This window comes from Mastigoproctus giganteus, chromosome 13 (genome assembly GCF_048544385.1).
Source record: "Mastigoproctus giganteus isolate SK-2022 chromosome 13, ASM4854438v1, whole genome shotgun sequence".
NCBI lineage: Eukaryota > Metazoa > Arthropoda > Arachnida > Uropygi > Thelyphonidae > Mastigoproctus > Mastigoproctus giganteus.
In genome coordinates this window covers 42,806,015-42,824,358 of record NC_143587.1, presented here as the reverse complement: position 1 = coordinate 42,824,358, position 18,344 = coordinate 42,806,015, and the positions used below count along the sequence as shown (strand labels likewise).

The 18,344-nt window shown below is 39.1% G+C and overlaps 1 protein-coding gene across 1 annotated transcript in view; it reads left to right on the top strand.

The window, feature by feature from the left end:
• The window catches only part of TppII (Tripeptidyl-peptidase II), a 647,643-nt gene that overhangs the window by 247,686 nt on the left and 381,613 nt on the right, over positions 1–18,344 (top strand). The window contains exon 11 of the mRNA XM_090387764.1: positions 13,742–13,841. Coding sequence (XP_090243890.1) covers positions 13,742–13,841 — 100 coding nt within the window. The remainder of the gene's footprint in view (positions 1–13,741; positions 13,842–18,344) is intronic.

Here is an 18,344-nt window from a genome sequence, read left to right as displayed (position 1 = left end):
AAACGAAAAGAATTTGATTTAGAAATGAAGATGAAAATGATTAAGAAGTACGATGCAGGACAAAGTTTGTCATTTATTGCACGGAATTAGGTCTTGCTGCTTCAACAGTGAATACTATTTTAAGAGACAGTGCACGTATAAAAGAACATGTTAAAGGATCAAAACATTTAAGATCAACAGTGATCACAAAACAGTGTTCAGGTGCTATATCGAAGGTGGAACAGCTTTTAATAATATGGATGGAAAATCAGATTCAGAAGTGAGTGCCCCTGAGTCTAATGATCATTCAAACAAAAGCAACAAGTATTTATAAAGATATTAAGGATAAATACGGCAAACCCCAATCCAAGTTTGTGGCAAGCAACAGGTGGTTTAATAGGTTCAAGCATCGGGCTGGTTTCCACAACATTAAAGTATGCGGTGAAGTTGCCGATTCTGCAGCTGCAGAGAAATTTTGTGATGTGTTGGAAAAAATTATTGATAAAGGCGGCTATTCAACGCAGCAAATTTTTAACATTGACGAGACTGCTCTGTATTGGAAAAAAAATGCCGGATCGAATGTACATTGCCAAAGAGGAAAATACATTGCCAGGTTTCAAGGCATCAAAAGGCCACGCTCTTGCTTGGGGATAATGCAGAGGAAGATTACAGATTAAAACCACTGCTTGTGTACCATTCTGGAAATCCTCATGCATTTAAGTTCATCAATAAAGTCACCCTACCCGTGCATTTCTGATCGAACCAGGGAGCATGGATAAAAATATCTGTCTTTGAGGATTGGTTTAAATTCTGCTTCATTCCCGAGGTTGAAAAATATTGTAAAGACAACAATGTTCCTTTCAAGTATTTGCTTGTATTAGATAATGCTCTTGGACAACCTACACATCTAGATTATTTCAATTTGAACATGAGAGTTATATCTCTACCACCAAACATGACTTCACTCACCCAACCTATGGATTAGAGTGTTATTTCGAATTTAAAAGCATACTATTTACGCACAACATTTGCTCAGGCATTGTCTGCAGTAGACGGTGAGAAAAATTTTACGTTAAGAGACTTTTGGAAATCTTACAATATTTACCACGTCATCTAAAACATTAATAAGACTTGGGCGGAAATTACAGAGTCTGACTCTGCCAGGAACAGTGCACTAACTGGGCTAGACACTATCCACCACAGTGCCCTAAGAACTGCTTTAGGAGCATTCAGAACATCCCCTGTACAGAGTCTATATATAGATGCACACGAACCTCCACTCCATCTTCAGAGGAAAATGTTGATCCTCAACTATGCAGCAAAAATACGGAGTCTTCCTTTTCATCCTATCTGTCCCATACTTATTTGAGCCCCAATGGACCAAATTTTATCAAAACAAACCTAACGAAAACAAGCCTATTGGGATAAGATTGTGTTAACTGTAGCAATGTTGGAATCTAGACATGGGTAATGTCTTTCAGGAACCGAGCAATCATGACCCTCTGTGGTCTGATTATACAACGGTCTGTGACTTCTCATTCCAACAATGGGGGAAAAAGCAAGCAGCAGACCTTACCATCAGGAATCTCCATGCTGCACATGTAGCAGAAAATTCTCAGTGTCTTCAAATATATACCAATGGCTCGAAAACAAGTACGACAGTGGGCATAACAGCAGTTTCTTCTATCTTTTCTACTTCTGTGTCCCTTCCAAAGGAATGCAGCGTCTATTCTGCTGAATTGTGGGTGATTAAAATAGCCTTGATCACGTGATTGATCTGTCCAGGAAGCGAATTATGATCTACTCTGATTCTCTGAGTGCAATAAAATCATTGAAAAATCCATCCAAACCAATCCACCCCATTTTGAAGCAAATTAGATAACTTATTGCATTACAAGCTGTAAACCAATCAATCAGTTTCTGTTGGATACCAGGTCATGTAGGCATCAAAGGAAATGAATACACAGATCAAGCCGCTAAACATCCACTCATTGCAAGATCCCCTAACTACCAAGTGCCATATACAGACTACAAATCAGTCATAAAAAAACGTGTGTGAAGAGCAATGGTTGCAAATCTGGCAGGCTCAGTGCGGCAATAAACTGCTTCAACTTAAACAGGCCCCTCGACGTGGGCACCTGTATGTGGTGAGGGGACCTCCCAGTGACGCTGCTGGACTCCGAGACTAGCATCACTGGGATCCAACGCCCACAGCCCAGGTTCCAGGCTTACATCAATGGAATCCGGCGTGTTTGCCGTGCGCTGCGACCCGTGGAAATTCGGAAAGGGGGATCCTGGTGGTTGAGGGGCCCAGCTTCAGTACACCACTTTGGCCCCTGCTTCGACAAGACGGGTGGTCCTGGAAGGCCCGGCTAGGATCAATCGGCTAGTAGGCTCGCCTGCGAGGGTCAACCGTGTCAATGCCACGCCCCTACCCTCATGGTCCGAGGGACAGGATTCAGGCTGGCGGCGGTGCGGGTATAGTGTCTGGGTAGCCCTGGCGTCCCACTCCCGAGCGCATTTATTGCATGCCGGGTAGTGGGTGTCCCTTTGGGCTCCGTGGTGAGTGGGGAGCCCGGGCACTGAACAATTAAAAAAACTCCATGAATCCTGATAAACGTATTCCTTCAGGGGCCCCAACCCGGTCCCTATCTGAAAATAACGAAGGAGAGGCAGATAGCATTATTGCTACAAAGAGGCAGCGAACCGAACTACCATCAGGGCCTGTCCCAAGGTTCTTAATAATGCATTCCACCAATGAAACACCGATTGGTAAAATGTCGCCCTTTTTTATACAAAAAGGGTTGGATGGGTTAGCAGGTACACCCAAGTCAGTTAAGAGGCTCCGTTCTGGGGACCTCTTGATTGAAACAAAAAATGACGGGCAGTCTGAACATCAATCGGAGGTATACCCATAACAGTGACACCACACTGGATACATCAACTGTCCAGTACGTCCATACATTCCGAACCCTTTACGGTGTTTTAAATGTCAGAAGTATGGACATTCTCAAATGGCCTGCCGTGGAGTCCTTGCATGTGCCCGGTGCGGTGCAAAGGACCACGAAACAACAGCATGTTCAGCCACTAAACCCACCTGCATTAACTGTGAAGGTGAACACCCGGCCTACTCACGAGCATGCCAGAGGTGGAAAGAAGAAAAAGAAATTCAACGGCTGAAGGCAGAGTGAAACATATCGTACCAGGAGGCAAGAAAAGCAGTGAAACCTCGTAACATCAAAAAACCTACCTACGCCCAGAAGGTAGCAGGGAGATGTTCGATTGGGACTCAGACGGACATGTCTGTCCCTCCAAAAGAATCATTTACTCCCATTGCACGTTATCTTTTAAGCTCCCAAAAACCTGCACAAAAGGACCAGTCAGCTGCCACTCCTATATCGATACCTCCTAATGCTCCACAAGTAACAAAAGCAAAAGAAAAGAATAAGAAAGGGGAAGTAACACCTAGTACCCAGGAAAACATGGATGTCGAGCAGAAGGAGGTACATGATGAGTCAGTTTTGGAACTCTTCACTGAGGAAGAAATGGACACAGGACAGCGTCCGTACTTCCCCAGGAAAGATAAATCCAAGACTGACAAAATTAAGCCCTCAGCACCTCGGAAGCCGCCTGATGGACCCACCAAGTCCAAATAATGGCTAAATTCCTACAGTGGAATTGTCGTGGATTCCGGCAAAATACTGACGACATCAAGGCACTCCTGCAAAAGCACAAACCAGTTTGCTTTTGCATACAGGAGACTTATTTAAAGGCAAATGATGACCCCACCATGCATAACATTACCATCATTCGTAAGGATAGAATTGTGGATGGTTCTGCCCACGGAGGAGTCGCAATCCTCGTCGGCAACCAGATCCCATTTCAGGCTTTGCAGCTTACAACTAGCATTGAAGCTGTAGCAATTCGCCTTACAGTGGGGTCCTTATTAACTGTCTGCTCTGTTTATTTGCCACCTGGGATTGACATCCCCCAGAAAGACCTTGATGATCTTATCATGCAATTGCCTTCCCCTTGTTTAATTCTTGGGGATTTCAATGGACATAACACTCTGTGGGGTAGTGCTGACATCAATGGAAGGGGACGAGTCATAGAGCATATGCTCACTGACAATGATCTCTCCCTCCTAAATGTGGGAACAAACACCTTCTTTCACATGCCTACCCGTACATTCTCTGCCATTGATCTTTCTATCTGCTCCCCTTCTCTCCTTCCTTCACTTACTTGGGAAGTAGAAGAAAATCCATATGGAAGTGATCACTTCCCCGTGATAACAACCCTAACTAGTGGTAGACCCTGCCTGCCATTTAGTTTACCGCGGTGGAAGATTGATCAGGCTGACTGGAATGCCTTTCAATATCTGGCAAACTTTGACATCACTACAGTCAGTCAGGAGCCAATCAATGAAGCAGTCATGTATGTCACAGAAACGATTGTCCAAGCAGCTGCAATTGCAATCCCAAAATCATCCAGCCGGTTCCCACTATTCCCCAAACCTTGGTGGAATTCAGAATGCACGGCAGCAAAAAAAAAGCACAAAACAAAGAGTGGGGGATATTCCGCCGATATCCCACCACTGAAAATTTAATATCATTCAAACGTGCACGTGCAAAAGCACGTTATGTACGACGTCAGAGTCAAAGGAAATCTTGGATTCGTTTTACATCTTCCATAACTCAGGCTGCTAGCTCAAAAGTAGTCTGGGATAAGATCCGGAAAATGAAGGGAAAATATCCACCATGCCCTTCAGTGATCCTCGAACACAACGGATGTCCAATTGCAGATCGAACTGCAGTTGCAAACAGTCTAGGGGAAACATTTGCAAAAATCTCTGCGATAACATCTTTTCCCACGGAGTTTTTGGCCCTGAAAAAGAAAATTGAGAAAAACCCACCGAACTTCTCTTCAAAAGGGCTTGAATCGTATAACAAGCCCTTTTTACATGAAGAGTTAAATGCAGCACTTGCCCTCACGCATGCAAGTGCTGTAGGGCCCGATGACATCCACTACGAAATGTTAAAACACCTTTCACCACAATCTAAGTATCACCTTTTAATTCTGTTTAACAGAATTTTTATTCAGAAACAATTTCCGGATTCCTGGCAAAGGGCTATCGTCCTTGCTTTTCCAAAACCAGGAAAAGATCCTAGCAATCCAAGTAACTATCGTCCTATTGCTCTGACAAGCTGTTTGTGCAAAGTCCTGGAAAGAATGGTTAATGCACGCCTCGTATGGTATTTAGAAACAAATGGTTTGCTTTCCAGGACACAGTGCGGCTTCCGAAGAAATAGATCCACTCTCGATCATTTAATCCGATTGGAAACGTCCATTCGTGATGCTTTTATTAAATCCGAGCATTTGGTAGCAGTTTTCTTTGATATTGAAAAAGCGTACGACACAGCCTGGCGATTTGGAATTTTAAAAGACCTCTATAACTTTGGTCTTAGAGGTAACCTTCCTGTTTTTATTAAAAACTTTCTTTCGAATCGCCAATTTCAAGTCCGTTTAGGATCCACCCTCTCTCGAGTTTTCTCTCAGGAAGAGGGAGTCCCACAAGGATCCGTTCTAAGTGTTACGCTTTTCGCAATTAAAATAAACTCTATCACAGAACAACTTCCTCCCACTGTAAACAATGCCCTCTATGTAGACGACTTTGCTATATTTTGCAATTCATGCAATATGAGGGTCATTGAAAGGCAACTGCAGAAAACCATTGATCGTCTCACAGCTTGGTCTTTAGCTAATGGGTTCAGATTTTCATCACAGAAGACCGTTTGTGTACACTTCTGTCGCAAACGTAATCTTCATCCTGACCCAGAATTAAGGCTTGGGTAAAATAACATCCCAGTTGTAGCAGAATTCAAATTCCTTGGACTTATTTTCGACAAAAAGCTGACATTTTTACAACACATTCGTCAGCTGAGGACAAGATGTGTCAAAGGGCTTAACATCCTTCGTGCCCTTTCGTCAACCTCGTGGGGCGCAGATCGTTCTACCCTTCTTCGCCTTTACCGAGCACTCCTCCGTTCCAAACTCGACTATGGGTCTCAGGTTTATGGTTCTGCTAGAGATAGTGCACTTCGGTGGTTAGATCCAATCCACCATCAAGCCATCCGGACAGCCATTGGAGCATTTCGCACATCTCCTGTCCAAAGCCTTTACGTTGAAGCAAATGAACCATCTCTGTGTCTTCGTCGTATGCAGTTGTTGTTACAGTACGCCTTCAAATTAAAATCCCTGCCCGATCATCCCACGTGGCCATCCGTTTTTGAGCCGCGCTGGGAAAACCTCTACAACACGCGTCGGACAGCCAACAAACCTTTTGGTATTCGAATTCAAGGGCTGTTGAATGAACTTGACGGTAGACAACGTTGCCCAGTCACCAAGGCAATTCCTTCCACCCTGGCATGCCTGTTTTCCAACTTGTGACTTCTCCCTTAAGATCTGGGAGAAGGCTACTACACCGCCATCTGTCTACCAGCAACTCTTTGCATCACATAGACAGCAGTATTCTGACTTTGTGCCTGTCTATACAGATGGCTCAAAGTTAGAATGTTATGTGGGATCTGCTGTTGTGTTCCCTCACAAAACATTGTCTTATAAGATCCCACATGAAAGTAGCATTTATACTGGGAGTTGCGTGTTATAGAAACAGCCCTAGATCACATTAAAAATCACGACTACCAGAGGTATATGATCTATTGCGATTCATTAAGCGTGTTACAGGCTCTAGTATCGGTGGGGTATAACCCTCATCCGATCCTGTCCAGGATCCGGCACATTCTATTTTCTCTTGTAGAATTGGAGTTTGATATTCGCTTTTGCTGGATCCCAAGCCACATTGGGATTCGGGGAAATGAACTAGCTGATACCGCTGCCAAATCAGCCATTTCCCTGGATAATCATTGCCTGTTAGTCCCCTATACAGACTACAGGCAAATAATACGCTCTAGATTATATTCCCAATGGCAAGATTCTTGGCACGGACAGACCACAAATAAACTACGTCATATTAAGCCTGTAATTACGCAATGGCTGTCCAGTTTACGCAGGGTCCGAAGAGAGGAAGTTGTTCTTGCTCGGCTCTGCATAGGTCATAGTCATCTAACCCATTCCTACTTGCTGAGGGCGGATGACCCACCTATGTGCGAGATGTGTAATGTCATTTTAACCATCAGTCATATTTTAATAGAATGTCCTACTTTTATTGAAGCACGGTGCTTGTGTTTTACCGCTTTTAATAATTTGACTGAGCCATTTACACTCAGTCAGTTAATAGGCGACAGAGACAACATGTCTGACGTTTTTAACTTTTTACATTCTATTAATTTCTATACAAAGATATAAGTTTTATGCTTTTAATTACTACCTCTTTTACCTAAAAACTAATTGCCTGACGTGGTAGCCTTGGCTACCAAAATTTTTAGTAGTATTTTAAATGTGACTTGGCGCATTATGGTCTTAGCTGCCGATGCGCCATAAAAAATCAAATCAAATCAAACTTAAACAGGAACCTAAGTTGTGGCCATCAAGCATGCGATCAAATAGGCAAGAGGAGGTGATCCTGGCTAGGACGTGTATTGGGCATACATATCTAACCCATATCTATCTACTCAAGGGGGAAAATCCGCCTATTTGTACATTTTGTCAGACTACACTTATGGCGAGGCATATTCTAATAAATTGCAATCATTAAAATAATTATCAAAACAAAATTTTCAAATCGCTTTCACATCTGCAAGAACCTTTGACATTACCCCATCTGATTGGAGACAATGCAAATCTAGCTGAGTTCTTTTATTTCTTAAAGCAGATGGGATTATTTTACAGATTTTAACTGGTAATTGCACTACCGAATAGAATCACGCAGAATATGGCATTAGCAGCCCTTGTGCCATTAAACAACATATCAACCAACCAACTCCATGAGCTGTCCTGGCAGCTTGCTGCACTGCTCAGAGTACTTCATGTCAGACTACAATTACCCCTACATTTATTTTGTTCTTCAACATTTTGAGTGTGATTGGACATATAATTGGACAGTTAATCTGGGATTATCAAGTGAAGTGGCTTGCATTTACCAGTGTTATACCTCAGTTGCCACTTCTCATCCCATTCTGCCTAATTTATCTAGGTCTTGTTGCTGCAGCATTATGCGTTGATTCCTCTTACCCTGCCAGCCTGTGTGTCATCTGCAAACTTAGATTGTTATTTATGAAGGCATGATATGCCTTCATAAATCATTAAATCATTTTTCATAAAAAAATCATTTAAAAAAAAAAAAAAAAAAACTCCCTTTATCCTTGACACCAATTTCTTTGAATAAATCACATATCAATATGCTATGTTCATACCCACCTAAAATTCCTTCTCTTGATTCTTAGATCATCCATCCATCTAATGCTGGATGACTACTTTCTACTTCATAGAAAGTAGTCATCCAGCAGTTTAAGAAATGTTTTGTTACTGAGAGCTGTCAATCCACATTTTCAAATTGATATCTAGAAAGTTTAAGTCCCCTATGATAAACCATTCTTGTTTTCTGGCACACTATTTGTCTGTATAATTGTCCATTATACTCATCACAGTCATTTGGTCAGCACTTCAAATGTCACTTTTGTTTCTCTAGGGCTTACATCACACCACACTAATATTACGACATGCATCTACTGGTTGTACTGTTTTAGAGTCTGTGCTTCTTCTTAAAAGAATCACTCCTCACCTCCTCGTCGTCCTCCTCCTCCTCTAATGCTTGTCCTTTCTATGCATTATAATCACAGTATTCAAATATTGCACCCCCCAATATCAGAACAACACCATTCTTCAATTTATACCTATAATTTTATCATCTAATAACTTAACAATACTTCAAAGTTATCAAATTTAATTACTGTATTCTCAGCATTAGTGTACAAGGAAGTAAACATATGCTTATTTGTATTTTTAAAACTCTTACATAGCCCATATATTTGCTAGTCCCATGTGCATCCCCAGCAGGGCATGCAGTGCTCTCCCCTTCTTTTTAGACTACTGCATGTCAAAACAGAAGCAATGAAAGAATCAATTTCACCTCTGCTTATGGCTGCTGTTAAACCATTAGTCTGTTCCCCCCCCCCCCCCCACAAACTAGCAATTTTCTACTCACCTAAAACTGCCTAGATAATATCAGCAAATATTCTTCCAACCCTTTTATTTCCCTGAAAAAACAGTCCCATATGTTACAAGCACAGGCTGAATTGATTGGCAAGATTCTTGGGATAAACACCCTCTTATCACGTTGTGACAAAAGAAACTTGCAAAGTTTTTGCAGCTTTTTCTTGACATCACCTCATACTTATGTAAAATCAGAATGCCTATGCTTAACATCCTTAGCACGACAATATCACCTTTTGTATCCTTAAAAGATAATTGTTCCTCAATATTTTCAATTTTTGTCCCTGGCAGCTGTATTTTGCTCCTATTCCCTCTCTTTACTTATTGAATAAAATATTCCCCATTTCTCTGACAATAGTCACCAAGAGTAATTACCTTCTGTGAGACCAGTGCATACAGCTTATGATAATCCTGCTGTGCACCACATCCCTGTGGTTAGACCCTAACATGAAGGTTGGCTGGGTAACTGATTGCTTGATGAGTTCCCTAATTTAATTCTTTTGAAGTACTGGCAGTGTGTAACTGGAACTGCAAGACAGTTATCATTTTCTTTAAGCACTCATTCATCCAACAAAACACTAAACTCAATTTTCCCACTCTCACTTCACCTAGCACACAAAGCCATCTTGGCATTATGCATGTAATAAAGCCCTGATTTGTAGGAGACTCACCATCTACAATCCCCCCATCTCCACACACATTCTCCTCAAGCCGAAGCAGTCTCACTATTCTAATTCATTTGCTTTGCTGCTCTAGTCCTAGATATAATCTCATTAAAAAAAAAAAAAAAAATAGAAAAGAAAAAAATTTAATTAGTCATACAGCAATAAGCTAGAATTCTAAACTAAAAACACACCAGTGCTGTGTGATACGCTTCTACCTAGTAATAACATTACACTATTCCCCAGCCACAATAGCAATATATGTACAGTTGTGCCCCCATATCCACTGATTCAGTTACCCCCGGTTAACCATGGAAAAAAAAAACCGGGGGGGGGGGGGATGAAATTTGAAAAATTCCAGAAAATAAAAATATAAACTGTTCATAAGTTTCAAACTGCCTGCCAAGCTAGTACAGGCTGTAACATGGTGAAGTCTGCCAGCCCAGTACATGACTCATCTCCCTTTGTCCCCATACCCACACTCCCATGCTAAACTTCGCCCAATCTGCCTCCAGTTTCTCACTGATCGCATTCATTGTAGCGTTATTGCACTGTCTTTGTTTAAGAAAGCCCTTATTTACTGTAATAATGGCCCCAAAGTACAAGAGTAGTGGTGCTGGTAGTGCTTCTAGGCAAAGCTGTGAAGTGCTTCCCATTAGTGAAAAAGTAAAAATTCTCGATATGATTGAAAAAGAAAGAAAATCGCATCTGGAGATTTCCAGGTTGCATGGTAAGAACGAATTAGTGAAGGTGGAAAAGCATTCAATTTTTGGGTGGAAGATATGAACAGAAAAAGGATGCCCATTGATTGAAATGTGTTATGGCAAAAGGCCTTAAGCCTATACGAGGACTTTTGGAAAAAAGATGAGACTCAATCAGGGAACCATTAGGTGTGTCAAGGCCACATACAGTCGGCAAGTGTTCAAGATGATTTGAGCAGCGATTGATGCCGACCCTGACATTGAAATCATGGACTTCTGGAAATCATTCATCATTGCTGATGCAATAACATTCATAAAAGGTGCAATGGATGAACCAGAAATGGTGAATGTGCTGGAAGAATTTGTGGAGTGAAGTCATCCATGATTTCAAGGGCTTCCCAGGAATCGATGGAGAGGTAAACAGGATCATCCGAACAGCAAGAGAAGTTGGTGGTGATGAATTGGTCGATATGATAGCTGAAGAAATCGTAGATCATATCGAAGAAATTGAGGTTTTGACGAACGAGGAGTTGGAAGACCTTGTTAGGTCGTCTACAGAGGAAGAACATGAGGAAGAAGAAACTGAAGCTGAACCAGCAAAGTGGATGCTTGAAAAATTTGCTGAAATGTTTCGGATGGTACAAAACTTAAAGGAGAAGATAATGGATTATGATCCTGTGATGGAATGCTGCATTAAAGTTACCCATTTGATAACGGAAGCAACAGAACCTCTCCAGCATATGTTTGATGAATTAAAAAGGCAAAAGAAACAACTCCCTATCACAATGTTCTTCAAAAAGGTCAAAAAAAAAGTGTCCACTATCGATGATCCACAGCCACCAACATCGTCTACTCCTGATGTCATCCAACGACAGTCATCTTCGTCTTCTCCAGCTTCGGAAGATGATCCTACTGGCGTCTTGTCAGATGGTCATTAGCCTAGAAGAACACACAATGCCTACACTATCGCCCCACTTCATCTCATCATCATAGGCATTGTACAGTATCATCGTCATTATGGATCATCACAGCAACAATGGAAAAGCCAGTGAGCACCCACAATAGGCTAAGATATTTTCTAACAAGTAAAACTCTTTTCATTACATGATATACAGGTACAGTACATGATACAATAGTACTGTACAGGTATTTTTCATTGTAAAATGTGTAACAGTACAGGTATGTTTTTCTGTTGTGCCTTCTTCCTTTGAGGTGTATAGAAAGTATAATTTTCATTGCTCCATCATCCTTTGATACATGATATTTTTTCATTGCTCTATCGTTTCTTGAGGATTAGGCTAAAATGTCAGTATCATTTTCATTCGAGAGAGTACAGTACTGTATAATAATGTACAATGTACTTTATTATTACCGTATTTAATGTTGGTAATATCTTACTGTATGTTTAATTTATGAATTAAACTTTATACGTATGTATGTACAAGAAAACCACGTTATATATGGGGTCGGCAGGTGTTCGCTTATACCGCAGTTTCAGCCATCCATGGTAGGTCTTGGAACGTATCTTCCCCCCCCCCCCCCCGATATGGGGGTCTTACTGTATTAGGATAAATTTATAAAACACTACAATATTAATATATATACTCGCAGAACCTTGCAAAAGAAAATATTGAAGACTCAACTTCTGATTCTGCTTACAAACTTCTGGCTACTACAATAATATTGCGATTTTCACAATGGTAAGGCCAACTTTACTTTTATATTTAATTTTCTAAATATTTAGATAAATACAAAAATTAATAAATATCTGTAATTAAGGCACTTAAAGCTGTTTCTTTACTACAGATTACAATGCTTGTTAAGTATAAGACATTGAAATTATCACAAAAAGTCCTGAATTTTCATTAGCAAGCTAATGAACATGTCACAGAAAAACCTCGTTCCTAGAGATAATAAAATATACATATCACAAGAGTTAGGAAGTTTCAAAAGACAAAGAGTTGTCTAATTTTGGAAATATGAAAAGGACAGCAATATTTTATATATATGAATGGTAAGCTAATACTAATACACGCGCAACAGCTCTAAGTGATGTGCAGGGGTACAAATAAACAAAAACACAATTTGAACTGTGTCCGCAGCAGTATTACAAGTGTTGTTAATAAAATGAGAGTCTGCACTCCTGGTAGGGCAACCAGTGATGACATAATGGGGCTAATAGAAATTTGGTGTCACCTAGAAATAGGTGACACCAAAGAACCATATGTACAAAAACTATATGTACAATTTATTTAGTTATTAGTAGTGGCAAATTATGCAAGGAAGCAAGTTATACAACTTCAACTAAAAAGAAGAAACTACCCAACTGATCTCTCTTAATTTTGTTTAATTCTTCCTTAAAGTTATTCAAACTACAAAATAAATAAAGGTGACAGCTTGCTCCAATAATCAGCTACCCTCTGGCTGAAAGCATATTTTTGCACATCTGTCACCCCCCCCCCCCAACCATCCCTTTTTTCAATTTGTTTGTCCACTTATGTGTGATGTTTGAGAAAGAGTAAAGGTGCCACGAGCATTTAGTTTACTCACTTTATTAAACGCTTCAATGAAGCCTAGTTTCTGGACATTGAAATTTACAGAACCGATTTTTTTTATTGGTTAAAAAGAACCCTTTTGTACCCCTGACCAATCTTGTTGCTCTTCTTTGCACTTGATCCAACAGACCACATCCTTCCTCAAAATAAGGTTTCCAAGATTTCTATGCAATATTAAATGTCTTAACCATTGCTTTATTACAACAGGATAAGACAATGGTTAGGGCACATTTAATATTGTATATACATTTTTAAAGCACTATGTAACATATTGCCTCCTTTTAGTTGCTAAAATATAAAAATTGCCTGTGCACACACTGTCACATAAAGCGATGTGTTCCATCCAAGCAACTACGATAGTTGTGTAACTAAAGTTGACAATGCACCTTGTGTGATTTCCATTGCCACCATGCCACTCTGCTTAGAGTATATCATAAGTTGGAAATAACATTGGCAACATTAAAAGTCCAAATTTTTATCAAAATTTTAAAACAAACTACTTAGTTTGTTTTAAGGCTTTATAAATTATTCTATTTTTAATATAAAATGTAAAACCTCCATTGTAACTGGCATTTTTATACGGCTGAGAAATTGCATTTTGAATTTTAGCTTTCTTGAATTAGCTCTTGTAGATTCATTAATATATTATATTAACTTAATATTATTTCATTAGGTGTTGCTGCATATGTTTCCCCTGATATGATGTTAGCAGAATATTCATTAAGAGAGAAACTACCTGGTATGGGATATACATGGAGTTCTCGTGGACCTACGTAAGATTTGTATTATACTTGTATTCATAATGATTTTATATTTTGAATGTATTTTTTAGATTATGCCTTATCATTTTTTAACATAGCATTGATGTTTGATGTTTTTTATCGTTTCAGGTTGTAAATGGGCAACTACATCTTTCTTTATCTTCAAGCAAAAAATTTTCTTTTCTTTCTTTTTTTTTTTTTTTACATACCATCATCCCTATAAACTGTAATGAGCATTTGATATGTTTTCTTGGCTGATTTTCCAATTTTACAACAAAATCTAATGTTCAAATGTCATTTTTGTTACTTACAACAAATGAGAAGTAGTCGCTCAAAACAGTTTTCTGCTAAACTGGTGCATAGCAAGTTGAAACTTGGTGTGTGCCTGTTCAAAAGATATTGATAAGTCCTCCACAATCTTTTAACTACTGCTGTGTGTTCAAGGATTATATGGTCATTCACTGAGCTGTTTGATGAAGCCTTACATAAAGATTTCATTCACCACACCCTCATCTCATCAATAACCCCCTAAACTCTGCTATGGGTCTGAGGTTGAGCAGCTGTGCCATGTAAACCTTGATCTATTATTTCTAAATCAGTAACTGTTTATGACAAGTTTTTTCACTCACCAAGGCCTTTTGGGTCCTGATGAGATGAGACCCCTCTAGTCAAATGATTTATATATTATTTCTATTCTGTTTTATTTTTTTAAATTTATTTTTGTATAGGATTTAATACTTTCAGGAGTAAACACTGCATCAGTTTCTTGAATATGCCAATACAATATTGGCATATTCAAGATTGTACTTGTGATTAAAAGGATCATTAATTTATTATGATTATAAATCTTGTTTTAGTCTTATTTCATTGGTATTAGTGTATTTGAGAAATTGAATCAATGAATATTCCTGATGCAAGAGGCCTTTTTGCTAATAAGATGTGAGCATGTTGATTCACAGATTTCATGTGTGAGCTCCTTATGTATATTGGTCTACATTTCTGGATTCACGATAAGAAAATACAGATTATGCATTTCCCTCCTTACATAGACTATTGACCTTTGAATTTTTTCAAACGATTCAGCCTCAGCTACCTCTAAGAGGCAACTGGCTCTAATAATCAACTCAGTGGCTAAAAGAAAACTTCCTGCAATCAAGTCTAAACCTCTTCCCTTGTAATTTGAATACATGCCCCTAGTTTATGGAATTCGCCCCCCCCCCTAAAGTGCCTGGTTGCCAAGCTCAGTAGCCCACATAAACAAAGTTGTTCCTCATATGGTTACTCTTTTGTCAATCTTGCTATATGAGTTGCCTATCTTTGGATCCTTTCAGAAAGCTCAGTTGTATTTTTTCAGATGAAGTCTCCATACTTGAACACAGTATTCCAAATGCGGCGCCTCCGTAGCCAGGTGGGAAGGAGCAGCAGTGCGTAGTACACGCTTCTTGATTAGACCGGGGTTCGAGCCCGTCACCACCAAATACGGAGGATGCGGAAAGGTCAAGGGAATGACCACCGCATATTCCCGGAGCAATATGGCCTTAGTTGCTAATGCTCCTAAAAAAAAAAACCGAAACCGTATTCCAAATGCAGTCTTACAATTGCCTTGCACAGTGGGATTATGACATCCATATCTCTGCACGATATTGTTCAATAAATCATTGATGGACTACTGTAGGCTTTCTTGGCTGCCTGTTTACACTATTTAGAAAACTTCATATCTGCTCGCATCATAACTCTGAGATCTAGTTCTTCCTCTGCTGTTTTTAATTCAACCTTATTTAATTCAAATAAATAAGTTAATTTTGGGTTGCATTTTGCTGCATTAAAATATAGGCTGCCACTTTTTTGACCATTCTTTAAGCCTGTTCAAGTCATCCTGAAGGAGTGCTACTTGGCATTGATCATTAATGACTCTCCCATCCTTAGATCTGCAAATTTTGACATCACCCTCTTTATCCATTTGTTGATGTCTTTTATGAAAATTAGAAACGACACTTGTCCAAGAACCACTCCTTGAGGAACACCACTTCGATGTTTGCCAATCTGAAGAATATCCATTAATCACAACCTTCTGCCCTGCACTCCATTTAGAATCTCTCAGTAATTCCGTGTTCCTCTCATAAAGGACCTCATGAGAGGAACTTGTTTTTTTTTTTTTTTTTTGAAAAATGTTTGGCCTGATTATGAAACGGTAGTAGTACAGCTTAAAAAAATTTCAGTATAACATTTCAAATAGTAATCCAGCAAGTTTCATTCAGTTTGAATATCTTTTTATTAATTTTATTAAATTAATAAAAAGATTTATTAATTTATTTATTTTGTATTAATTAATTTAATACAGGTCCTGAAGTCAAAGTTGTGTGAATGAGGAAAGATGGATGAAATTAGTCACCGTGCAGTCATCCAATATTTGGGGAAAAAAGGCACGCCAAAGGCAATTCATGACGATAATATGAATAGGTATGAGGATTTGAATAGGTCTAGGTATAGGTTTGAATAGGTACTTTACAAATATGAACATTTGAATAGGTACTCACATCAGTTTTTACTGTCGAATGACCTTTCATGCTGAGGAGAGGCTGTGCGAGTGGGGCTGAGACGTGTGAAATTAGTGATTTCGAAATTACAAATGACTGTTTATTAGAAAAACTTTCAAGCCTAAAGGCAAGTAAAATTCCTGGAGTATACCCAGTAATTTTGAGGGAGGGAGGCAGCCAGAGTGTACTGAAACATTGAGGTTAATTATGGGGACATTGGATTTTGGAGAGATTCCTTTGGAATGGAGAATTGCATTGCCAGTGTACCACCATTACATAAAGGCAGTTCAAAGAGAGAAGTGAGTAACTGACCGGTTAGTCTGACTTCAGTGGTAGGGATAATTGTGGAGTAATCCAGAGTGCAATACAGGATCATTTAGATAGAAATGAAATTCTGAATGAAACACAACATGGTTTTGTAAAGGGAAAATCACTTTTAACTAGCCTGGTTACCTAATTTGGTAAAGTCACCTATGAGCTTGATGCAGGAAATAATTTAGACATTTCTTCTTGGATTCAGCAAGCATTTGGCTTGGACCCACATGATAAGTTACTAAACAAGCTGGAACAGCTTATATAGTAACCTATCTTGTATAGTAACATGTTGGAATCGGAACAAAAATCCTTAGGTAGTTTTCAGGATGGCTGCAAGGCAAGAGGCTATGATTGATGGTTAGTCTTCTAGTTGGGCTAATGTAAAAAATGTGGCTTCTGAAGGATTGGTACTGAGACCACTGCTGTTTTTGATTTTCCTAAATGACATCAATGAGGGATACAAGGTGCGATGTCAAAATTTGCATATGATGTCAAGATTAGTAGAGTGGTTAATAACTGGTGCCAAGCAGAGCTTCTTTTGGATGACTTAGATAGACTTTAGGGACGGCCAAAGAAGTGGCAGCTATGTTTTAATACAGCTAAATGCTAGTTCTTACAGGGAGCAGCAACCCCAAAATAAGTTACATACCTGTTTGGAGCTGAACTAAAAACAGTAGAATTAAAAAGGGATTTGGGAGTTATGATACAGTTGGACATGAAGTTCTGTCTCTGCAATGTAGTCAGATAGTGAGGGAGGCCCATGGTGTACTATTGATGATGTATTGTACAATTGCTTGTAGAGATTGGGGTTATAATCTCACTATATAAGGGAACTGTAAGATCACACTTGGAATACTGTGTTAAAGTATGGAGACAGCACAAAAAAAAAAAAGTGCTCAAAAAGGGTCCAAAGATCAACAAAAGGGTATCTATATGCGGAAAGACTGAATATATGGGCTATAGCACTTGGAAACTAGTTACCTTAGAGAAGACTTGATTGAAGTATATAAGGCTCTGAGAGGGGAAACTGAATGAGGGCAGAATTTTCGCAATTATAAATGATTCCAATGGGTCCTAAATTCAAATTATGGGGAAAAGGTTTAGACTGATTACAGGAAGTCATCTTTTAGCCAATGAGTTATTAATTGCTGGAATAGTTACATGCATGTGTAGTTGAGACTGCAAGCTTGAGGAAATTAAATGGTTAGCTGGATAGACATCTACTTGAGGAGGAAGTCAAGGTAGTTTATTTTATTTTTGTTATCTACCTGTTATTATTTATTTTCTTTTGGTCAGTAAATTATTAATTAATGAAATAAGGTACCTCCAGGGGTGGTTGAGGCTGACCATTTGTAAATTCAAAGGTCAGCTGTATAGACAAACACACACGAGGAGGGAGTCAAATATGTAGTTTATTATTACTATTATTATTTATTTAATATATATATATATATATATATATAAGTTTGTGTTAATATATTGAATAAAGTATGCATAAATGGATGTGAAAATTACACGAAGTGCCAGTAACTAGAAGGGTGAGGATAGTAGAAAAGGAAGTATAGTAGATATGTGAAAGGTGAAAGAATGTTAATATCCTAAAAGTTATGATGAATTAAGAAAATTATGGGCTGAATTACAAAGCCAATAGAAGGTGGGTGAA